We start from the raw sequence: 25728 nt of genomic DNA, 5'->3' as shown, positions 1-25728 counted from the left end.
CGCTGCAATATTTAATTTAATTAACTCTGTGGGGAAGTAGAAACCCGAAGCCTCAGCTCTTCTTGCAATCTCCTCTCTCGCCCCGCTTCGTACATATCTGTGAATGAATTTAAATACATTTATAGTAATTGCAAATGGATATTGCTACAGAAACCGCAATAAAAAAACTATTTAAAAAAGCGCACATTTAATATTTGTATTTTTATAAAAAAATGTCCAACAAAAAGTTGCCTGAAAACTGCCTGGGTAGGCGACTGAAAGGGGCAAAAACACACATGAAAATTAATTTGAATGGAAAACTCGGTCCCCATCTCCATCTCTCACGCTCTTCTGTGTGTGTCCTCTCTCTCTCTCTCTCTCTCCCTGTGTCGCTCAGACCTTTGGCTCACTTCCTTTTTCAATTAAACGCCACCATTTTCCATTAACGAATTTGCATGTATGCATGTATGTATAGCTGAGTGTGTGTGTGTGTGAGTGTGTATAAGACTGTGAGACACCCATGAGCAAGCGACTGTGTTCCTTATCCCTCTACCCTCGCATATGCACACTCACACACACTCAACGCCCGTGTCTGTATTTCTATAATAAAATTAAATTAGAAGACCAGAAAATTAAATCATCAAAGCTTGACGTCTGCCGGCAGCGGCGGCTGCTGCTGCTGTTTCCTCCTGTCCATGGGAGTGAGTGCACATCCACACACATCCACACACACACACACACACACACACTTGTAGACCAATTTGCAAAAGCGACAGTTACGAGTTCATTAATATTTCTTCTTTTTTCGAGCTCTCACTCTTCCGTTCTCTCTCTTTCTCTCCCCTTTATCGCTCTCGCTCAAACTTTTCCCTGCCAGCCCAGGCCTTGTACTCTGCGGTTTTTGGGCTGGCACCACCTCCTCTCTCTCCCTCACTCTTCCTCTCATCGCTCTCTCTCTCTCACTCCCGCTCTCACAGTGTTGCTGGCTCTTTCGCGTCGGCCATGGTGTGAGCAGCATCATAAATTAAATTCTTCATCAACTCAAACTCGTTAAGCGCCAATAAAGTGACAGAGAGTTATTTTCATCACTTTTTCAATGGTAGACCACAAGGCAGGCATTTGTGTGAGTGTCTGAATGAGCGTGGTACTGCATGAGTGTGTGAGTGGCTCACTGCGCCGAAGCGCTCAGAGAGCGACTGCTTAGGCCACTCCCCCTAACCCAAAAAACAGAGAGAGAGAGAGAGAGAGCGAGAGCGAGAGCTGTCTGTTCGAATGAAAGGTTGGAAGAGGGGCTGGAGTAAGTTTGCTCAATAAACTGGTTCCCCTTTCCGCTGCAAGAGCAACCTTTTCTGAAACATTCACGCTTGCGCGATGCACGATGCACGATTTCGATCCGTTCTAAATGATAAGCAAAACCCGGCTAAGTGCCTTCCGGACACATCTGCCATGTCAGTGTCCGTTCGAAATGCGAGAGAGAGAGAGAGATGGTATCGGAAGCCTAATACCCTTTCAGATCACTCAATTATACGAGTAAATGTATAATATACATATGTATGCATGTATGCCAGACCATGCTGCGTATCAAGCATACGAGAAGACTCTCGCATATTCTCTAACCCCTCTCTCAGAGCCTGCTCAGAGATGCGATGCCATCTTAACTGCTTAACGACAAAAGCAAACTAATTAAATACAGCAAAAGGAGGAGAACTTGCCGCATAATAAAGCAAATTAAAAGCAAATTAATTTAAAACAAAAAAAATGCTGAGGGAGGCAGCACGCAGTGAGTGGCGTGGAGAAGAGTTAACGTTTGCGGATGTGGCGTAAATGAAAATGACGCGAGGCAACGTCGTCCATGGCACACACAGAGCCAGGCACAGGGGCAGGCACAAATGGATACCCCACACCCACACACCGACAGATAGCGACTGTATCCTCACAGACCAGACAGAGATACGAGGACACGAGCTCATTCCCTGTCCGCCCCATGCCCCCCAGTAACAGGCGGGCCGTCTGTCGCTCCACTTCAATTAAGCAGCGCGCCAACATGGCAGCCTCTCACCGATACGCACGCACACGCAGCCAGAGAGTGGCAGAGGTAGAGTCAGAGTCAGCGTCAGAGTCACAGAGAGAGATAGAGAGAGAGAGAGAGAGAGAGAGAGAGAGCGGGGGAGATTCGAGTGTACACCCACAACTGCCGCACATACATTGGCAGGACGTAATTACGTTTGGCAAGCTCGTTATGCGTAAGAATAAACGCACATTAAGAGCTCATTAGTTGGCACAAATCGAATCGTGGCGCCAAAGGAGGGCCACAACTGAATGGGAGAGTGGAAATGGGAGTGAGTATGGGAGTGTAGAGTGTGGAGGCTGTATACTGGATACTGGGAGCTCGAAGTGCAGATGAGTGGACCAGGTATGTAACGGATGACTGGCCGACTGGGATGGATGGTGGCTGGCTATCTGGCACTTTCATTTAACGTGTAATGGAAGACACCGTAAAGAGAGAGCTCTTTGGGCCCGACAGACAGATCCCGAAAGAAAATTTGCAGGGTGGCTGAAAAAGCACAACTCATGACAACAAGTAAACGGGAAGTTGGCAGTGATATGGTTGTAGTAATGGTATTGGCAATGCTTACTGGCTGACTGAACTGGCTACTGACTACTGACTGGCTCAGTCAGCGCTGGAACAGTGCAGGAGAACACTTAATCAGACCAGCACAACTTTGCTATCTGTTTGGCCAACAAGTTAAACTTTCTCTGGGCTATGAAATTGTGAAGATCATGATTTTCTCATCCATTAGATTTCTCTTCAATCTCTACTTCAAATATTTCAATCAGTTAAGTAGGAAAAAGATACTAAAATGTACCAATATATGAACCGAGCATATCTTTCATATTATCCTTCATCCTTAAGGTCCAATTCCAGTTGCGTCCCAAAGTAACTTTCTATCAGTTGATTAACTTTGCCTGACTTTAGCGTGCCTTAAGTCCTCTCGATGCTCTGGGCTGGGAACATCTCCCTGAATGCTTTTAAGTCCATTTCCTTGACAAATGCCTCTTGCCACAATCAGTTGCAAATTTGTAACAATAGCAGGATATTAACAAAATCCACTTATGTATCCGTTTTAGGTTTCACGCTCCATTGCAAACAAGAGAGAGAGAGAGAGAGATGGCAGATAAATATATACCTATGTATATCAAGACAGATAGAGAGGGGAAGAGGGAGTAGCTAGGCCTGAGCCTCAAATCGTTTCCCTATACAATTGTGGTCGAGTCGAAAAATCTGTGAAGGAAAACCAAAGCCGTCCAAAGTAATAATTCCACAGCGGAAGTGCAGCCCGACTAGGAGATGGTGTGGGTATCGGAGCGGAGCGGAGGGGCGGTGGGCAGAAAGTGCAGTTAGTTTATTTTATTACGCAGCGGAAAAGCAAACCACTTGGCAGAGCCCAAAGAACCAAAGAACCGAAGAACCCATTGTTGCACTACGGCCCGTGCTCGACACCTTGATGCCGACAAACCCCCAAACCCGTGCATGGAGTGAGTCCTGCGCAGCTCTCTCGTGAGCGCTTGCTCTCTGCCGCTCTCTCTCTCTCTCTCTTTGTGAGAGGTAAGCTCCGCCCTTATAGATGTGACTTGCTCATATATAGAGGTGGGGAAGTCAACCGGTTTCCAATTCGATTTGTGAACCCGGACCAGACCAGACCGTAAGCGAGCGACAGTCGCTGCGGCTCGTTTATTGCCAACTCTGCCTTGGCCCGGTGCGCAACGGTTTTCGGTAGCGACTCGGAACAGTTTCAGTTTCAGTTTGAGGCTCAGTTTGGTTGGTTCTTGCAAGTGACTGAAGATGTTTGACATTTAGCGAGTCTAAAGAGTGAAGAAAATCCTAATTTGAAAGCAAAATTTCAAGAGAAATAAAATACAATAATTTGTGCGTGAATTGAGACTGTGATTTGGCATACATATATCATTGAAGTAGGAAAGGCGAAGAAAGCGAAGGAAATACACTAGAAATGGATATCAAAGCGTCTACGCCGCCATCAGTGACCGCACTCGAGACTGCACACCCAGCGCCCGGCTCCCCCTCCATGGAGGCCAAGGCCCACAAGCTGGCGGTATCCGCGGTGGCAGCGGGAGGAGGAGGCGGTCTGGCATCGACTGTGGCGTCTACAGCCACCACCACGGCCACATTCCAACACATCTTCGAGCAGCTGGTGCAGCAGAGCGGCGGCAGCCCCAAACTGGCGCCCAAGCAGCTCGAGCACCTCCGACACCTGCTGGGCAACGTGCGGGACGCCAAGAACCTTCAGTTGCTGGTCGAGAAGTTCAAGAATTTCGAGCAGTTTCACGAGCACTACGCTGGACAGCTGGCATCCAACAACAACACTGTGATCTCTGCTGAAGGTGAGCATGGAACGGCAGCACGGCCGACGGCAAATGGGCAAAACTGTTGCGAAGGTTTTTCCTTTTAGCCGGAAAGCGTTTGCAATTGTTTGATTACAGATTTAATTAACACAAATTGCCGCCGGACACGGGACACGGCCACGGACATGCCAGGACAATTTCTCCCCCTCTCCCTTTCTCTCTCTCTCTCCTCTGTGTCTGCGTGTTCACAGAAATGTTTTTTGCATTTACATGCACAGGGGAAAATTTTAGAGAGAAATTATAAGCTAATTGCAAGACGAGGCAATTAGTGGGATTTCCCCCGCCTAGATTACCCTTCGCTCCCCCATCCCTCTCTGGGGCGCTCCACATTCTCCGTTCTTTAAGCACAGTTTGTTTTAATTTCGTTAAAAATGCATAAAACCATCAGGAAATCGGGATATCAGGCAACATGTTGCCTACTTTCCAGCATGCAGGCGTGACAACTGGTCATTTGGGGTGGAGGGAGGAGGCAGAGGCACTGCACTGAGGGGTGGTGGGCTGGGGACAGGTTGAAATGACTGCTTTTAGCTCGTTATAATCGCAAATAAAGTTGTGTCCATGTGTCCTTGTGTGTGTCCTTCTATCTGTGTGTGTGTGTGTGTGTGTGTGTGTGTCCGTACTAAATTTTAATACTTTGGAAATTGCTGACAAATTTGCATAGAGTCCCCCGACGAGGAGTTGTCGTGCGCCTAATTGACTTTGGCAAACTGTTGGCAAACAGGCTTTTAATTTTCCTGCCCTCTCGCTCTCGCTCTCGATCTCATTCTCGCTCTCACACACACACTCTGTGCCTCTCTTTTTCTGCAGATAGCAACGACTTGCTGAAGGACAATGCAAGGAAATTCGGGCCTGGCGGACAAACGCTGACACCGCGCCACACAATCGACGCCATTCTGGGCCTGAAGAACCGCAACGGCAAAGCGGAAACGGACGGCGACGGTAAGCCACCAAGAAGCAAAAATAAACCAAAATATAAATCCCAATTCTGCATAAAGCTTGATCCACTCGATCGAGCCATCATAAAAGGCAAATCGAATTCAATTACCCGCTCACAGTCCGTCGGAATCAAGAAACACAATCGCAAAATTATATTAGCAATTCTTTTTGCCTTGAACGCGAGGCGGGATGGTGCTGGGGGCCCTTGGCAGGTCTCAGGGGGGTGGCTAAGCGGGTAACTGGCGTCGGGGCTTGCACTTTGGCAACGCCTCAAGATGCACGACAGCTGATAAGCAATCAGTCAGCGGTAATCGTTCATATAACCACCAAAAGAGAGGGAGGGCAACTAATTCGAGTATTCCGACTAAAAGATACTCTATATTCAGGATCATTCACTTGCTTATTAGCGCTGTATATAGAAAAAGGTTCACCACATCCTCTCTCTTTCTCTTGATCCTCAGCTAGAACTTATATCATTTCGCATGTCTGTAATTTTTTGTTTTGTTCATTTTAATGCAGAATAATATGCTTTAAGCGTGCAGGGTACTCGTAGAATATAAACTAAAAGGAAGGCAATGGAAATCATAGATGCGATTAGAATTATTTACCTTTTGTTTGTGTTTAAGTTTGCTTTCTTCTTTGAAGCCAATTTAAACTTTTATTAACTCTGGCCTGGATGGCCAGCGAATTCCTTTTGAAGGCTTTATAACTGGATTATAGTGGGGACTTGCTGTGCCAACTGGTGATGGCGCCTCCGCCGTTGACGGGTGCCAAAAATATTCTCCTGCACGTCATTTATAATTCATTTCCCGTTCTGTTTTGATTGCCGGCAAACGATTGCCGCCCGAGCACGCCCACCATGGCGACTTGCGAAAAATGGGTGGGCATTGATATTTCCGCTATTATGGTTCGCCATAGATCGGAGCCCTTGGATGATCCCAGCAGCGAGGTGACAACTAAAGGAGGTACCATTTGCACAAAGCGGAAAGGTTTCCCCTTTGGAGTGAATGTCGATTCTGATTGTGGTGGCTAGAGAGGTGTGCTAGACCATGAATCTGATAAGCTTGTACTCAAACATTTCCCTTCCAGTTCGCTCAGAAATATTCAAAATGTTTACTAAAAAGCATCCTAGAATAGCAGGTAATGGGAAATAGAAATACTAGAAAAAGAGATGGAATCATTTTTGAATCTTTCTTTTCCTAAACAGTACTCATCCTTAGCCCTCAATAAATATATAAAAACTTCCACAGTCTCAAACAAACCAAAACCGGAAACAATTAAAGACAATTTAATTTTCAATTAATTCAATTAAAATTGTTTACATTCGCATAAACCTCCAAACAAATTAATTATCGAGACAGACAGTAATTGAGATCGTTGTAGTCGACAGCTTGATACTCTCAACTCGTTAATTTGAACAAGATCCATTGAGGCGAAAGTTAGTTAGTTATCTGTTTATAAGCAGATACCAACCCAACAAATTCAGCCATTTCCTGATCCTATACTGAGCGATAGATAGCAATAGACACTCATGGGTGTACCCCACAAGTACAGGGTATTACAAGAGAAATAGCAAACCAAAATGGCGCTGGGAAGAAACAGCAAGAGCACAGGTTAAATGGCCACAAATTAATTAGAATCAAGCAAATTAAAGGCGGTTCAAGCAGAGTATTGCGTGGGAGCGGCAGGTGGGGCGGAGAGGCAAATGAAGTGCCATGGAGGAGGGGTGGGGAGGGGAGTGGGCAACCAACTGGTCGCTCGCATTTGAGCCATAATTGAACTGGCGGCCAGACACAAGCCGTCAAAAAGCATTTAAATTGACAGCTGGCGGCTGTGTCGGTGGCGGTGGCGTTGGCGTTTACGTCCCAAAATATCCAGCTAGAAAGAGAGAGAAAGAGAATGAGACAGAGACAGCCAAAGAGAGAAGGTGGGAGATGAAACATTCATTAAAAGCGCAGGAGGCACAAGTGCATTAGGACATAATGTGTAAGCTAAATACACACGCTGTTCCGCATCATCAAGATCAAGATAACCAGAGAAGGAGCTAGGGAGAAGGAGAGACAGAGACAGAAGGAGGGAGAAAGGGAGAAACAAAAAGAGAGAGAGAGAGGTAGTGAGATATGAAGCAATCGATGGTGATCCCAAGCCGCGATCCATCTACACGAGATCTGTTAAGCAGTTGACGCGGCATTAAATTGAGCATTAAGCCATCTTAATGATTTTAATGCGTGTCCGACTCAGAGTCAGAGCATCTGTCCGTCCGTGTATCCCTGTCCGTGGCGTGGCTGAAGCGAGCCACGACGTGCGTCGGCGTCAGCGTCAGCGTCAGCTTCGCCGCTTTTGTACATGCCCCTGCCACAGCAACCACTTCAATTTTGTAGCACTTGTGATTGACAGTTTTGTTTATGGCTCGTTTTGCTTTTTGATATGAACTCGAATTCGATATTGGATCTCTTGTGCTCTTGCGCCTCTTGCGCCGGAAGATGTCGAACCGAAATGTGCATTTCCTTTCAAGGCCCTCTACCTGTTTGGGCCATGACTCTCCGAAATACTTTATGGCGTGCTTTGTTGCTTATGGCTAATAACATATCAATTAGGCCGCCTAATGGCCAAGTATTTGCCCACAATGGGAAACTGTCAAATCATCATTAGGGATAGACAGCAAAGCGGAGAGGAGAGGCCCAGGGAATGGGAAGAAGTGACGCGATTAACGTCAATTTGTCCCTCACTCTGGCTCGGTATTAGTCGGAAACGGATCAGAACAAATTAGAGCAAAACGAGACTGCCCTTGATGCAACACTTATCGCGCTGCAGCATCTCTCCATCTTCCCCCAGTGGCAAAAACCTTTTAGTTAAGGCTCTGAGAATCGAGCCTATTTACTGCTAATAAGAGTTGAAAACTCCCATAAAACAAAAACGAAACTCGAACTCAAATTTCGGCTGCGCTAACAACCGTCAAATTTCCAGCTGCCAACTTTAATTGCCAAAGCAGCTAATGGAGAGCGTACGGAAATCATTTCTTAATTGAAGTGTCGATCAGTTGGCGTGGCTGAGTGTCTAGCACTGAATGAATATTGCCCGGCTTGGGCAACGAACTTTGCTCGATAGATGAGTGAATGGGCACATGAGAGTTGGTTCGTTTCTTGCTCTCGAGCTTACTTTCGGTAGCTTTTCTATTGTCAATTTATTAATAATCCTAACTGCTGCGAGTCCTGAATGTTTGCCGCAATGATAGATTTTTGGAAACATTTCTTTAGCAAGTTTGGTGGCACTTTCCAAACTTTTGTTGGCAAACATTTCTGAAGTTTAAGCTGTTCTCTCTGAATATATTCATCACATCATTCACACTCTTTCAAATTACTCCTGAGCTGTTCCCCCCCTCCAGAATCACTATAGGGCACAGAAACTTTTGTCTCAACCTTTTTTTCGCTTTTGCTGCTCACGCAATTAACTCACGCACTCCGTGTGGGCCTCGCTCGTTGGTGCTACTGCGGCTACTGTCTCTCACCTTACCTCATGTGGTTTCCATTAGCCTGCTGCTGGTACATACCACATGCGAACGTATTCCACCTACCGACTGTGATTCGTGTCGAGTTGGGAGTCTTTTGTGCTACTTCATTTGCAGAGGCTTTCGGAATGTTTTGTTGTTAATTTCATTAGCACCACAGTGGCTCGGGAAAGGCGCCTGCTGGGCGTGTAAATGTCGATTGATTGGTGAAAACATTCGTATAGGTTAATGCGGGGCATTTACGATTTAAAGTTAATTGGCCAAGACGTTGACCCAATTAATCGAATTGAGGGAAGAGTATCGGCCATTCAGCACATAATTACATTAGACAATCGCTTGGGCGAGCACCGACTGACGTACATCAAAAAGCAATTACACAAAAGACCATCAGATAATTACAGATGGATATTTTTGGGCCAGCGACTTCCAAAGTTGCGGTTTGACGGAATAATTGGATTTCTTTCTATTCTACGACTCCGCCTCGAAAGCCAATTTAGCATAGAAATTGAATTTGGTTACACCAAAATCCAGCCCACAAACTGCACAAAAAGTGACTGCAAACAAGTGCTGCCACACAGCCCTCCCCCCACAGAACCCCTACCGCCCCGTATTGCCGCCTGGCACTGGAGCGGCGACAACTAATGACTTCCTTGCATGTCACGTGATATGCCAGAGCGCCAGTTGGAACGCCCATTAGGGACCAAATACCACCTAAGCACATTCTAAGCCAGTGCCCCCCACAAGAGCCTTGCCCTTATCCTTCCTTTCAGCCTTCGGTTGCAGTGTTTCCACTCTGGGAGTTTCTGGGAATTTTTATTGCCTCACATTGTAAATACGAGGCGGCTAATTGAAAGCCGTTTATTAGTGGGTGGGCGGCCAACAGGTCTAACAGGTCCGCCATCAACCACCAAATTAAATAACACGTTGCTATTAGCCGAACTGGCGGCTAACACACGGCTTTATGACTTGTCTGCCTCATTGAGCACACTAATTAAAATCGAATCAGGTGGCGGAGTAAGAGAAGCGGGGAGGGGCGAGGCCACAACTAGAGTATGATCTAACCAGCGAAAGTATTGCAGGGAATACCAATCTAATTCACACATTTTCTGGCTGCCTTACAGGCGACATGGAGCCCACAATGGGCGATGAGGATGCCACCGATCTACGCTGCGGCATGACGCTGACGCAGCTGCGCAATATGGATCACCACATGGCCAGCATGCTGCAGCAGCACGCCGCCAAGAACGGCGGAGTCTTGCCCTACGGTCCGCCAACTCCTCCTGGCCAGCAGCAGCAACAGCCGCACCAGCCGCACCATGGGACGACGATGGCAGGGCCGCCGCCTCAGCAGCAGGCACATCCGCAGGGCGGACATCACCATCAGCCCCACCATGCCCCCCCGTTCGGCTATCATAATGCCTTCGGTTTCGGGCAGAGTCATGGGTATGGGCAGCAGGAGGACGCGGCTGGCAATTACCTCAGCTCCATGCACCAAATGGTCGAAGCCAATCAATTGCAGACCGCTCCTCCGCCGGCGGCACCACCGCCGCCTCCCCCCAATTCCTATGGCAGCCACCAGCAGCACTTGGCAGCCTTGGCCGCGCATGCGCAGGAGCAGCACCAGCAACAGCAGCAGCAGCAGCATGGAAAGTATGCCAAGTCATCGCCCACGACAACAACAGCGGCGGCGGCCCCTCCTGGAGGCTACTTTCTGGACGGCCAGACGGCGCCTGGCAATGTCGCTGCTGCCGCGCAGTCGCACACACAGATGGGCAGAGGCGACTACGACGAGCGTTCAATGTCCTCCAGCAGCGAGATGGAGGAGGACGAGGATGATGCGGCAAAGATGCAACTCGACGGCGACCAAAGCAACATCGATGTGACCACGCCGCCCACACCCGGAGACCGATCACTGGCCAGCAAGCGCAAGTACTGTGATGAGAACGAGACGAAATTAGCCAACGGCCAGCCGCCGCAGCAGCAGTCACAGTTGGCCAATTACGGCATTCGAGCTCGGAGCCTGGACGAGGTGCAACAACAACAACAGCAGCAGCAGCAACAACAGTCCCACCAGCAGCATCAGCAGCAGCAGCAGCAGCAGCAAAACTTTCAACACGAGTACCGCGGCAGTGGCAACAATGGAGCTGATCACGGGGATCGTCTGGCTGCGGACACGGAGAGCCTGGTCAACGGCAGCTGTGCCTCCAGCGAGGATCTCAACCAGACCAACAGCAGCGAACAGGGCGAGAAAATTACATCCGGCAGCGACGATGAGGGTAAGTGCATCAAACTCTACTACTACTGCCATGTCCATTTCTCATGAACACATGCAGGCCAGGACGACAACTGCGCCAAGAAGAAGCACCGCCGGAATCGAACCACCTTCACCACCTACCAGCTGCACGAGCTGGAGCGGGCCTTCGAGAAGTCCCACTACCCCGATGTCTACTCGCGCGAGGAGCTGGCCATGAAGGTGAACCTGCCCGAAGTGCGTGTCCAGGTGAGTTATCTCCGATTCGATGCAGGTTCCTCAGCCTCAACCACTGCCTCCTACTCCTGTGCTCCTCCTCTGTTCTGTTCTCCTTTGCTAATTGTGCAATCAACGTGTCTGTGTCTAGCTACAGCCGCAGACGGAGCCAGGCTCCGGAAATTAAATAATTTCCGTTTGCAATTTATTTTAACGAAATTAAGCTGTGCCCAGCCATTCAGCTACTCATCTAGGAAAGGTGAACAAAATGTGTTTTTCTTTTCGTGATTTGACAAGGATTTATAGCTGAGGAGAGCAGGTGTGCGAAAGGGTTACAGTGGGTCTCAGATATATACACACATATCAATCAGAACTTGCCTTTCCATAGCATTGTTGGCTTCAAAGCTTTTTCAATTCAAACCCGATTAGTTTTCACAGCCGCAGCGGCTACCATCGACTGCACCTGATTCATTGGATGATTCATTTAAAATTTGCATTCCCTATTGTCTGCTGACTGTGGGGATCCCTTTCAGTGTGGTAATATTTTCGTCAAACTTTGGGCATAACTTTCCTCCGAATGCCTACAACAATTTATGTCTCAATTGCGAAATGACAACGCCGAAACGAAAGAGTTTCAAGTTGCTCGGTGGCCCATTCAATAAGTTTTCCTTTCTTTGGCGGAGAGAATTATGCATTTTATGCGACGGCGAGCCTTTTATGCTCTCCGTGACTGTGACTGTTTCTGTGGCTGTGGCCTGTGTAGGCTGTAGCCCTGTCAGTGGCAACGTCTGTGGCAGTGTGGCAGGATGCCATGCCATGTCTGGCAGCCATTCGTTTCGGGTGGCAAATTGTGACGTGAACGGGCAGGGCGCCTCGTAAATTCCATTCACGGCGGTGTAGCATAAAATACGCTTAAGCAGAAACTATCGACATGCCGGAGGAGGCGGGAGGTTTCCGCTTTGAGGCTGCTCCAAGCTCTGGAGTGGACCAGGCGATTGGCATAGTTTTCCAGGCGAAGCGAAGCTCCCTCCTCCTCCCTGCCCCCTGGCAAATGTGCGGGACATATCAAATTTCATGATTTCGCTTCGTTTCCTTAGCCGACAAATCATTTTTATTGACTAAACATTATCGTGCCCACAGAGCACCAGAGTTGGCGACACTGTCGCCGTTGTCGTTGTCGTTGTCGTCTCCAACACAACCCAGGACATAAATAAATAAACAAATAGCAACAAAAATCGTATATACTTACTTAGAGGTATACGAAAGTATCCATAGCCGAACTGTATAAACGAAATACAAAAGTAATGAAGCGAAATCGCATAAAAATTTCTCCTTGCACCGGGTCCGGGGTCTGGCCCTCATGTGTCACTTTGTCAAATTGACACGAATTCAAATTATGCCAGCAGGACCCAAAACGAGCCCAAGTCTCGAGCAGGAGCAGGAGCGGGAGAGGGAGAGGGAGCTTTCGAGGACCCCACACCATAGTACACACACCCAAAAAGGGAACCAGAGAGCCAGGGACCAAGGGCGGAACGTAACCCTTTGACTCGTTTTTTCGATTTAGCGGGGTACACATACCCTTACTCCTTCCACACCCCTTTTCTCCCTCTCACTCCCTCTCGTTGTGTGTGTAATCGTATTTGCGGTTAGTTTGCATGAAGTTCTAGTTATCGTTTCTACTTTTTCCTTCCTCTCTTTTTTTGCTGGGAAATTGCTTGGTGTGCAACTCGTTGAAGGTGGAAATTTGTTTTGATTAAGTTTCCACACACATACACAGACTCGTAGGCTGGAAAAAAGGAAATTGTAACCACAGTTGACAGAGTTGTTTCTTGCCAAAACGCAGTCACCCATCCCACCTCCCAGCAAATACAATTTCTCGTTTAGACCAGTTCATTTTGAGCCCTGCTGCTGCTGTTGCTGTTGCTGCTGTTTTTTTGTTCCTCTTTCTGCTGGTGTCATTGCATTGTAATAGATTTGCTAAATGTTTGTTTAAAAAGTTTGATTGGATTTTGCATTTGTGTCTGAAAATTTGTCTGCGGCTTCTTTGATTGTTGTTTAAATGGCCATATTCGAATTCGTTTCCGAATTGAGGTACAGGACAGGACCAACTATCGAATGGGAATTGTGTCATTTTGTGGTTTGTTCCGGCACAAAAACAACAGCAATTAGGAAGGGGGCACTGGGCTCGAGAACAGTCTGGAGCAGAGCTCAGGGATTATCTGCGATGGTAACCAAAACAAAACGCGTTAAGCCAGCAAATTAAATGGCAGATTAACGCCCAAAAACAGGGCCCAGACAATCATTAACACTTGCCAAAGTCGGGGCCCTGTCGCGGTTCTTCCCCTGAGAGCCCGGGCATATGGCCGGCCCGAGATGACAATTACTTTTGTTTGGATTACACGCTGTCAGGGCTGAGTGCGCTTTGAGGGTTGTCTGACGCTCACCGAAGGGTTAAAGCCGCCAGTCGACTCAATCATACGCCGCATTAGGCCCGTGGGGCTATAACAGTTTAATTAAAACTTAATGCGGCATGCCAGAGCAAAACGAATCGAGATATCCCAGGAAGATACAGGGATACATGTGTTTGTATAGACACATTTGTACTGGTGAGATCTTGGGCTGCATGTCTTGGTTTAGTTAGCCGAACAAACATGACTATTGCCATGTGCAACGACAATTTTTATTGGGTTTATTAGCAGCAAAAACAGACAGCCAGGAGGCAGCCACAGAGCTTGTGTCAATTATTTTGCATAGTCAAATGATTAAATATCGTAAACCTGTCAAAATATCCTAAAATGAATGCCCGGGGGGCGAATCATGCGAGTAATCCTGTGTAATAGTTTATTTATCTGCATATATTGCCCATACGACATGGGTGACGTGACAGAGGCGGCAGTGGCAGTGGCAGTGGCGCTGCCTCTACCTCTGCCCGTAGGGGATGTGCATAAACAGCAAACAAATAAAAATGTCATTTCACTAACAAATAAAATAGATTTTTATTGCCTTCCAGTATTTGCCCTCGCCTGTCTCCTCGTCTCCTCGTCCCCTTTAGACTTGAGTTTTTGTTTTGGTTTGAATTCGGATTTCCCTGCTCGACATTTTCCCATTTTTATGCTCATTTCGTTCTGGTTTCTGCTTCGATTATTTTTTATTGAATACTCGTATTTACTTCAACTTTGGCATTCATTTCATTCCCTCGCATGACCGTTTTATCGACATACCGCCCACACTCTCCGTTTGGCTCCACGCTTTCGTTTTCACATGTCATAATAATAATGCATATTAAGTTCATTTGTTTGGGCCACCCCCGCCACAGCCCCAGGGACAGTGGTGGTGACAGCCCCCGACCAAGCCCCATGAAATCCAATACAAATCTAATAATGAAAATGATCGTGGAATCGGGGCAAACTACTTGTACTTGTCGTATTGAAATTCAAGTCTTCCAAATCGAACAAATGGATAAACTCTGAATACATAAGTGGCTGCTCCAGGTCCGGGTCTCAGTCCCACTGGGCTAACGCCGCGGCCGCAAGCTTTTCAGCTTGTTTAACTTATTGTTGGAGATGTCCCTTAGGGCCTTGGGGCAGTTTCCCAGAATTCAATGGCCATTTATTAGGCACTTGATCTGATTTGCCTTCTACGGTTTTCTTTACTTTCGAGCATGATGCGATGAAATATGCAGCAGACTCAGGCGACAGCTGCCCTCAAGTGTCGGCAGAACTTGGGGGAGGGAGAGCTTCGTGTGCGGGTGTGGGAACAGCGCACAGAGGGTGGGTGTGGGCCAAACAATTAACACATTATGCCACCTTTGCATAACAACAACAAAAACTACTAGCGACAGCCACAAAGAGGAGGGGAATAAAAAGAAAGCCAGGGAAAACAAAGCCACCGCAAGGGTAAATAAATGTCAGCTCACAAAGGCAGACTTGAAGGACCTCGGGGGTGGCGGTGTTCCCTCTACTCGGGCACACATTTATGCATATTTTTATGAGGATTGCACATCTGCCGTTTATGAAAAGTTTACTTTTATTTTATCAACTGTCAAGTGAAAGAAAAGACGAACTGGAGCAGCCTTCAAAACACTGAAATGAAACGACTAATTATCACTAGGCTCCGGTCCGGATAAATTGCTCATGCAAATGCTTCTAGACACGGGGTGGAGTAGCGATGCGTGTCCAGCCTTGGCATAGTAATATTCTATCTCATTGACGATATTTGTAGTCTCAATTTGTCGGTCTAGATGGGATCAGTTAGATGAGAAACTCAACAGAAAGGTCAGCGGCAGCAAAGCTTTCCGGCTGGAGGTGGAGAGAGACAACCGACTGAGGCTGTTCTCGACAGAAGTTTGCCGCTTTCAATTAGCCCTCATTAGAGACTCGACTCACAAAGGAGAGGAAAGCCGCCTGCGATCGGGACACTCCTACTACCCGGAATCCGTGTCGCAATTAATTAAACTTGAAAGCCACGAAGACAAGTCGGAAAGGAGATAGCGATATAGAGAATGGAGAGAGAATGGAAAGACGGAGATGTGTAGGAGAATGACGACGCAATTGCCGCGCGACTCAAAGGAATTCCATCGGATGGCGACGGAGAAGGGAAAGGAGCTGCCAAAGGATCTGGCAAGGACAACATTGTCGGCATCGGCATCGGCATCGTTTGTGTTTATTTGCAATGGCATCCAATTTCATTCTTTTATCCGACTTATTGAGTTTGCCCTGTGCTCCATGACATCGTGTGTATGTATGTCCTGGGCTGGTCCTATCCCTGGCTTTGCCAAAGGGTGTTCTGTCTCTGGCTCTTCATCTGCGTTTGGGTTTGTTTCTGAGCCTGGGGCAAAGTTTAAAGCCAGCCGCCTCTCGGCTGTGCCTGTGACTAGACCGCGCCGCCTTTTATCTGCTGCTCAAGTTTACATACCGCCACCCCGCCAGTGCTCTCTCCTCTCAGATACCACGTGTGTGCACCATTTAAGCTGCGGAACGTGCCTTTGTGCTCCCTGTTTGCCCAAGCTCTGCCTCCGCCATGGATGCGCTTTTTAGCTATAATAAAATCACCATTGCGGAAGATGCAGAACGCAGGAGGCGAGAGGCGGACACGTGCCCTGGCTTTCGTTTAGGAGCTGCCACTAAAGATCAGCATCTTGGCAGTCCAGGACGCGTCTCCAATTCACCGTAACCTGTCAACACATTTCAATATAAATGCATAAATCAAATGGAATGAAATTATAAATCATATGCCCCCGCCTCCATGCTCCATTCACCCTCAATCTGGCTGGCCTGGGCTGGCTCTTGCAACCCCTGGCCGAATGGAGTGACAGACAGGCAAACAAACATAACCTCACTTGACATCGGGGGTTCACACAACGGATGAAAGACATCAATTCCCCTGCCCTCCCACATCCACCATCCACCATCCACGGCGCGCGCGCCCAATATGTTTGGCTTAGGGCGAAGCAAAACAGAAAATATGAACAAATGTAATCAAGCGAAGACAATTACAATTACAATGAAATTATTTCCCATTTTGGCATCGCTTTTTTATGGTAAATTACTTTTGGCACAGTCCTTGCAATCCTTGGCTGCGTTGCTGAGAAAACGGCCAGGACAGCGGCAGCTGCTTTTGCCGGCAGAAAAATCTCCAAGTGTCAAGTGGGGGTAGGGTTTGAGGGTTTGTTGTTACACCCCTCGCAGATTGTTGCTTATGAATATTATTCAATTTGATCGCCTAAATGCTTTGTAATGAGTTGCACATCTGTTCAGGTTTTTCTCCAGCCTCTGCCAGAGTCAAAAGTTTCAAAGGATGAAGGACCTATCCAGCAGTGCGGGTGCGGGTGTGTTTTCTGCCCAGCATTATATTATTATTGCATTATAGCTATGTCCCGGGGTCGGATGTCAAGGATGAATTCAATTAGGCGGCAACATTTTGATGACTTTGATTCGGAATTGTGTAATCTGCGTTCGAGTTAACTCGTTGGCCCTGTCCTCTCCATCAGATATGTGGAGGATGTATGTATCTGGCAGTCCACTCACCCATCTACCCATCTGCATCTCTGGACTGCCCTCTGCTGTCGGTTTAAATGGGCACTGGGCTTAAGTTGTCACAATACTCGAACGAACCATTTCAATACTAATTCCGATACAGAGTCAATCAAAGTTCAACCCAAAGAGACCCGATTCGAGACAGGTAAATGTGAGTGGGGACCGGAACAAGTACGGGGACTGGAACAGACATGTGAGCGATACACGAAATTGACTTAATCAGCTTTATATAAATGCTTGTTTTGACAATGCCGAGGGAGTGGGAATGCGGAGCAGATCCCCACACACGCTAATTATGCGCGGCCCAAGCGGCTTATTATAATTTCAGACATCATATTTATGGGACCGGGGACCCCGAAAGGAACTACAGCGAGCTTGGGAGTCGCTTTTCCGCTCTTAATTAATTCCCGCTGCCTGCTAATTGGTTTTATGCGTTTCTCCCACAAACTCCTATTGCGGCCGCATAAATCACAAAACACTTAAACAATTTTCCGTGCTCCGACCGGGTTGATTATGTGCTAATTAATCACCTAAACAAATTCTGCTCCAGCTCGGCTCGCAGGTGGAATAACAATATTAACAATATTATTTTCGAGAGCACGCAAAATATAATTAAGCCATCAGGCAGAACTATGCGGTGCCCGGGCACAATTAATATTTGTCACAAAAATATGTGTGATACACTTTACAGTCAACGGGAATTGTGGAATACCCTACATAGTCGCTGATTTCTGAAGAATTTCTTAGCTCTAGCATCTGAATGCAGGCCATCAAGATCTAATAAATTTTACTGCTGCTGAACTTACTTCAGCTGTGTGCGAACGATCTGCAAGTGTATCCGATGCTTCGGTTACCTAAGCAATTTATCGATTCTTATTCAAATTGAGCGTGGCAACTGCTTCGGCTTTACTTTGTCCCCGTTCCCGTGCTAGTGCTTGCGACTGTTTCAAATTAAAAATGCGTCAACAGAAATTTGTTTCTGCACTGTGGAAAGGGAACGGGAGAGGGAAAGCGCAGGAGCTGATGTCTGATTCGACATTCCAATTCCCCGTGCGACAGTTCGACGGAACAACCCCGCCAGGAGCGGAGTCCGCCCGTGGCTGGTGTTTGTAGTCCTTTGTAGCCGATTTAACTGCTTATTAACTGTGCGTGCGCCCATTTGTCCGTGCCCTTTGCCCGGGCGGGCTGCTGCTCGGCATGTCAGCGAGTAAATAAATAGCTAATTAAATACAGGGTGCCACGTGTCTCCGGGCAAATACGCCCCGGCAAACAAGCTTCCCAGACAGCGCCCGCACCGTCCCCTGACTCTGGCCAAAGTCAGTTCGCGGTGAACAATTGAAATCCCAAGGAAACCTGAGCCCTTGATCGAGTGGGTGTTGGATTTGATTCTCGCTTTTCATTCTCGTTTCGTACTGTGCAGCCTTTTCAGGTCACGGGATTGAAGCGCTTTCCTTGACTTTTCCTTCGCCTCGGCGACATTTGAGGCGGTCCCGCTGCTGCCAGCGTCTGCGGCTGTCACAGAATCGAGATTTGTCGTGTGCTTGGCTTTCGATTACAGGTCTTTGAATAAAGAACTAAGACTGTAATTAGCAGCGGGGTGCTAAAAGTGTGCGTTGTGGACATGGAATCGTAAGGGATGGCCAACATAATGGAGTTTGCAACAAACGATATACACATTTAGAATGCTCACCGAAGGGAACTTTCATGCAAGTCTCTTGCTCATAAACTGTTGTTTCCAACAAGCAAGCTGAGAATACTTTTGGGGATCCTGAGCCTTCATCAGAACATGGTTCGGGGCATCAGCAGCACCACGAAGAGCCCTCCCGACAAGTCTCCGTCCTCCCTCGTCGGCGGCTTCGAGTGTAAATCAATATGCTTGTCGGCTCCTAAACTAATTAAAACATCTTGCGGATTGTGGCCGTCGTCAAAGCTTTTGTCTTCGCTCTAATTTGTTCTGAGTCGTCCCACAAAAGCAGCCGAAACAGGATGCCCGAGTCTCAGTTCTCGCTCGGTGCTGAATCCCTACACAAGAACGAGCTCCGGAACTAAAAGCCAACAATGGAATAAAAAACATGTCATAAACTACAACTGGCAGGGCAAGGACTCCACGCTGAGGCTTTGTCCCTCCGACTTCGGTCTGGAATTATGACAGCCCCTGGATAGCTGGATAGCTGGATAGCTGGATGGCTGCATGGCTATATGGATGGGGTGAATGGAATTGGATTGAATGCTTCATGTCTGTCTCTGCTTAGGGCTGGGCCAGGCATATAATTAGGCTCCCCTGGCCGGGATTTGAGGATTTTTAATTGAATTAAAGCTCACACAAGGGAACACGAACGAGACGAGCGAGACGAGACGAGATCCGCGAAGAGCGCTGCCCTGTTCCCAGGCAGTTTGCATTTGGGTTATTAACTTAGGCGCCGCTATCAATATCCTTGAACGCAACGGGTTGTCCAGCACAGTTCGATTCGCCCCGTCCAGGGCCGAAGGTCTCTAATTGCAGGCCATGCTGGGTAATATTTTTGTTTCCATGCAATTAACTCGCTTATCGCCAGCGACGCCAACTAGAACGAGCCTGAACAAACTGCATTCGATGGCATCGGGGCATTCAATCAAATTGATTGAATTGCATGACAACCGGGCCGCACTGGGATAATTATAGTTCTGTTGCAGGGATAATGGTTGTGCCGTAAGTTGATTCCCCGAGCTGATTTCAGGTTCCTTCCCACTGGGAGGGCAAAGTTGAATAAAACATGACACTCTTACCACTTGACTGGATTCCTTTGCATTTCCATTCCATGACTAAGCTTCTCAGAGTGTTAGACTGCTAAGGTGGGTAGAACAATTCTACTCTAGGCAAAAGTCCGTACTTTGTCCTACTATTTCGATTCCAAGAGATTTCTTTTACAAATTTCAAGCCTAACGGATTTTCATTTCGATTTCCATGCGAATATCTCTCAGTGTAGCCTTAGGTTTCCGTAAATGATTTGTCGAGGAGGCCTTTACCACAAACACAAAACGATCCCGGCAACCTACCAAAAACGGAAGTATGAATAATCCAACAAGAACTGTGTAATATCAAGTCGAGCTGCAACAATTCTCCCACTTCCCATCTCTCTATCTATCGCTTTCTCTTCCTCTATCTCCCACTCTCACTCTCCCTCTCCGTCTCCATCTCCCTCTCCCTCTCACTCTATCTCATTCCTCTGTACACAAGTTGCAAACAGTTTTATTAAGCTGCTGAAGCTCTTGTGTGTTAAAAGTCAATTTTCCAATTTGCAAACTGTCAGAAACATTCGAAAAGCAATTTCTGCCGCACAGCGAGTGAAAGAGAGGGAGAGCAAGCGACAGAGTGTGTGGGTGGGGAGGGGGCGTTTTGGGGGGAGTTGCGTAAACGCCTTATATGCTGTGCGGGTTACTTCTACTTCTATGTGCTTTCCCATTTTCGGGCAACAACGACACTTTGCGGCAGAAGTTTTCCAATAAAACGGCAAAACTTTGCTGCGAACAAAATTAAAGAAGACGACAAGGAAAATGCCGGCAAAGAGGACGAGAAAGAGAAGACGATGGTGAAGAAGAGGGAGAGAGTTGATGATGATGATGCTAAAGTGGGCTCCGGGCAAGGCAGAGTGGTGATGGTGATGGGCTTTCGGGGGTAAACCTGGCAACCTGGGGACACAAATTGTTTGCTGCCAATGTGAAGTTTATGAAAAAGATTAAAGTTGAAAAGTGGTCGCCTGCTGGGGACGAAGGAGGCAGCCCCAGCCCCAGCCCCAGTACACCAAGCGAGCGATGGGTCGGGAGGAGGTGGTCTTGTGGTGAGTCGCGTGCCCCACATGAATGCCAAATTGCTGCAGGCCTGCTCGATAGAGGGGTGCGGCAGCTGGGTGATTGAGGTTGAGCCAGGGCCAGAGTCGTAGTCGGAGTCGGAGTCAGAGGAAAATGTAGCAAAATTGAAAATGGCTGAAAATGTGGGGATGCGTGTGTGCATCAGTGTGTGTGTGTGTGTGTGGGTGTGCGTTTGTGTGTCTGTATGTGTGGGAAAGTGCTTGTTTGTATTTATGTCTATGGGGTGGAAAATTGAGTTTGGTCCATGTCAGAGCAGAAGGAGGCGCGCCGAGTGGTGGGTGGATGGGTTGTTGGGTTGTTGGGTGGTTCGTGGCAGCATCAACAGCCAAAGATGAAAGCAGACAATTTCGCCAACTTTTGGGTAGATGACTCTCTCCATGATGATTATGATGATGATTATGATGCTTGTGGGCGTGCCGCCCGACAGCCCAGAGCTCTCTTTCATCCGCTCTCTGTTCCTCTCACTCGCAGTACTCTCTCTCTACCTCTCTCTTTTTGTCTCTTGCTGTCTCTTTCGTTCTGTTTCTCTTGTGGGGTTGTGTGGGGATTTTCATTATGACGCGCCATGAATGGAAATTACAAAATTGATTTTGATGATTTAATTAAAATGAAGAAGCACAAACTCAAATTATAACAGTCAGGAGGAGAGTGGCTCCACAACCTTCCTGCCCTCCCCCGCCGAAGGTCCCTGTGCTTGTTCTTGTGTGTGTGTGATGGTGTGTGCGTGTGTGCGCTTGTGTGTGAGAGAGGAGTTGGATGTGGCCTAAAGCTGCCAACTTTAATTTATTTTCTTCGTACAGATTTGAGAGACAGGAAATTAGACTTTCTAAATGGGATTCCCATTCGACGCTGCCAGGGGGTGATCGGAGCTTATGAGTGGAGTGGATTGGAGAGGGGAAATGGAAAGGGAAAGTAGGATAGGGGGTACTCAAGGAACTGGAGCACTTTTGTTATTGCTGGCTGTCTGTTCTGCTAATTGATATCTGACAGATATTCGGGATTACTCATTTGATTGCGTTTTGATTAGCATGTAATGAGTTTTTGATAGTCGCAAATCAAAAGGAAATTCTCTGCAGTTCTCGTAAACTTTTCATTATTATTCATGTGTATTTCTCTATAGCACTCATATTCGCGGTGTTCCACTTAATATGTAGAAATTAATTCTACTTAAATGTATTAAATTCTGTTTAAAATTCAATTAAAAGAGAAAATATTAATGAAAATACATAACGGATTTTCTCTCACATCTAAGATTATAGCCAGCCTTTAATTTTGCTTTATCTTATATACTTTCATGAAATGTTAATAAAAACAAATGGCAAATAGACATATCTGTTTCTGAACAAAATACTTTCTTGTCTTCTTTATACCTAAATGTAATCGCTTTCTGAATAGTCTACAATATCAAACAATTTATTATGTTATTATGTACATTCGATTATATTCAGGGCTTTCATCTATTCCACCATAAGCTTTCTGCTCGTGAGTGTATTCTTTTTAATTAAGCCATTGCAAAGTATATTTTCCGACTCGTGAAATTTGTTTTGCAAATCACTTTCGGGCAACCAGAATAATTTTACGCGCCATTATCTTTAATTAAAGAGCCACAGACGGGCGACACGAAACCACGAATCGTACACAAATATATACATATACCAGAGCCCACACACACATACTTACGTATTTATGTATATAGTAGAGTAGTCCATACACATATTTGTATGTGTTGGTATTTGTGGCAAACGCAGCAGCAACCGAAGCTGAAGCTCTGGCTGGCTAAAAACAACACACAAACGGCAACAACATTTAATGGTAATGAAATTTCCATCAGAAATAATTTCTTATTAATTTGCGCAAATTGCATTTAATTACTTTGAGCGTGGCAGAGGTTGGGCCAGGACTGGGGGCTATGGCAACAACTCTCTCTAGGTGGCTTTTATGGGGGATTTTGTTCTCCCTCTCTCTCTCTCTCTCTGGCATGGCCTTTGCCATGGTTTGCCTCTTTGCCATTCAGTTTAAGCCACTAATTAGACAGGCACACTAATACACATTCATTGTTGCGATAATTCTAATTAAAGCGAAGGCGAACTAATTGGATGTTTCCCGACGGGACTTGTGTGTGCCTCTGTCTCCGTCTCTGTCTCTCTGTGTGTGTGTGTGTGTGTGCTCAGCCATTTTGTTTGTCTTGCTGTAACTCCTCTGTGTCTGTGTGTGTGTTTTCATTAACAATTTCAGCGCTGGACGCCATTTTGCTTTTTGTCTTGCTTGAAGCTTTTTCTCTTCCGGCACCAATCTCTAGCTGTCTCTCTCGCTGTTCCTTTCCCTTTTCCTCCCCCACCCACTCTTACAGCTTATTCGGTTTTCTCATTATGCTTTAAGGTCGTCTTCCGTCAGTCGTTCTCCTTGCTGCTCTTTAGACCCATTTTGGCGCCTGATTAAATTAGCGCGATTCTTGTCAAGTGATTAATTTAATTGCTCCGTGCGCTCTCTAAGCAAACTAATTAGCTAACCCTCCTCCCCCTCCTTCCGTTCTCTCCCGCAGGTCTGGTTCCAGAATCGACGGGCCAAGTGGCGTCGCCAGGAGAAGTCGGAGAGCCTGCGTCTGGGCCTGACGCACTTCACCCAGCTGCCGCATCGACTGGGCTGCGGAGCCTCTGGTCTGCCCGTGGATCCCTGGCTGTCACCGCCGCTGCTGAGTGCCCTGCCAGGTGAGGGTCGCGCATTTAGAGTGTCCTTGCCCTTACTCACATCCATGTCTATCCCTGACTCTTTCCCACGACTCTTTGCAGGCTTCCTGTCGCACCCGCAGACGGTGTACCCCAGCTATCTGACTCCACCGCTGAGTTTGGCGCCCACCAACCTGACGATGAGCAGCCTGGCGGCCATGGGACACCATCACGGCCATAATGGACCACCGCCTCCACCGCACCACCACGGTGGCCTTGGACACGGTCATGGACATGGGCATGGACACGGCCATGGGCATAGCCAGCCCCAGCCACCGCCGCCACCTGGTCCACCCCATCCCCATGGCGGCCATCATGTAGTGCCGCTGTCACATCTCTCGCCGCACCTGTCACGCATGTCACCGCACGCCACCTCGCTGGGCTCCCCCCACCACGGAGTGACGGCCACTGGCCTCACCCCCATCACAACCCTGCACAACAGCCTGCCACCCACCACGACGACCGCAGTCTCATCCTCGTCCTCCTCCTCCGCCTCGCTGGAGTGCAGCGGACCGGACGTCTGCATGTCACCGCAGAACTTGAGCCTCTGCAACGCCGACTCGAACGGAGAGGCGCGGGACAGCTGCGATCTGGACGCCGGCAGCAGCAACAGCAACCACGGCAGCGGCCTGGATAAGTGCGCGGCCAGCGCCAACATCGAGCTTCTTGACGTGGGACGTGAGAGTCCGCCACCACCGCCGCCAGCGTCGGTGAAGCACTCCACGTCTCCGCCGGCGGACATGCGGAGCAACTCGATAGCCACGCTGCGCATCAAGGCCAAGGAGCATCTGGACCAGCTGAACAAGGGCCTGGTCTCCATGGTCTAGCCACAGAAGGTTCCTAGCCGCTAGCTTTGCATCCACGGCACAGCAACTCCCAAACTCCCCTAGACTTAGTTCTTAGTTCAGCTCCAATCAAAATCGCCTCCTCCCAAATCGTCTATGTTTCCTATCTTCTAGGTGTCATTAGTATAGTGAATCTCTTGTTTTAAGTCTTTGTTTTAGTTATCTACATACACATGCAATCGGGTTCAGCGTTCGGAAAGAACCAAATAACCTGCCAGAAGAACCAGTGAAAGAGTTTCCTATATCGTTGAACAAAACTGTGCAGAATGTAATTTGAAAATTTTCATTAGTTCAACAGCAACAAAAATAAGTCTAATCCTAAAGCATATTAGCACAAAATAAATATAAACAAGTTTTAGCTCAACGAATCCTTTATTAGAGTGGAAAGAGTGGAGTGGCAAGGGAAAAGGAAAGCGAAGAGTGGTTTTCTATTAGCAGGGGAGCTAATCAGGAGCAATCAATAACCCTTACCCACTTGTCTGGCCAATTATGAGGGCTTATCTGCCTCATTGATCGCACCCGGGGGCTGTCAAAGTCTCATTAATGGCTTGATTAATAAGAAAATCGGGAGACACTGCAACAACCTCTGGTGAAGGAGGATATATTGACAGGCGATAATTAAATGCAATTAAAAGGGACTAAATGCACAACAAACAAAGCCTCAGCAAGGTGAGTAGTTCTGGGGGATGGTGGCACATGTGCAGTAGCCGCTTTTCAATCTAATAAAACAACGAATAAAATTATAATTGATTAACGCCGCGGGCAATTAAGCTGCAAGCATGTCGCCCACCCCAGGGGGTAGCCACTGTTTCCAATTCCAAATTTCTTTCCAAGTATGCAAATGGTACACATATGTATGTACATACAAGTGTATGCCGCAAAAGACCTCGGCGCAATGATAATTGCTGGCAATTATATCAGGCCGCTTATCACACGCACAACATCTACGGGAAAATCTGCC

General features: G+C 47.5%; 1 protein-coding gene across 1 annotated transcript; it reads left to right on the top strand.

The window, feature by feature from the left end:
* Window positions 1-3672: 3672 nt before the first annotated feature.
* Window positions 3673-25103, top strand: LOC117592006 (retinal homeobox protein Rx). Its single transcript, XM_034285454.1, has 6 exons — window positions 3673-4380; window positions 5209-5340; window positions 9967-11121; window positions 11179-11345; window positions 23739-23904; window positions 23986-25103. Exons 1-6 carry the CDS (start codon window positions 3990-3992, stop codon window positions 24747-24749), a joined length of 2775 nt encoding a protein of 924 aa, XP_034141345.1. The 5' UTR covers window positions 3673-3989; the 3' UTR covers window positions 24750-25103.
* Window positions 25104-25728: the final 625 nt, after the last annotated feature.

This window comes from Drosophila guanche, unplaced genomic scaffold, assembly GCF_900245975.1.
Source record: "Drosophila guanche unplaced genomic scaffold, DGUA_6, whole genome shotgun sequence".
Taxonomy (NCBI): domain Eukaryota; kingdom Metazoa; phylum Arthropoda; class Insecta; order Diptera; family Drosophilidae; genus Drosophila; species Drosophila guanche.
Note: the sequence above shows the minus strand (reverse complement) of the source record. Positions and strands in the feature narration are given on the sequence as shown.

Bases quoted from the DNA above. Each gene is read 5' to 3' on its own strand.
- LOC117592006 (XM_034285454.1), top strand. From the start codon at position 3,990: ATGGATATCAAAGCGTCTACGCCGCCATCAGTGACCGCACTCGAGACT. The intron at 5,341-9,966 runs GTAAGCCACCAA...GCTGCCTTACAG, and splicing joins AGCGGAAACGGACGGCGACG to GCGACATGGAGCCCACAATG. The intron at 11,346-23,738 runs GTGAGTTATCTC...TCTCTCCCGCAG, and splicing joins TGCCCGAAGTGCGTGTCCAG to GTCTGGTTCCAGAATCGACG.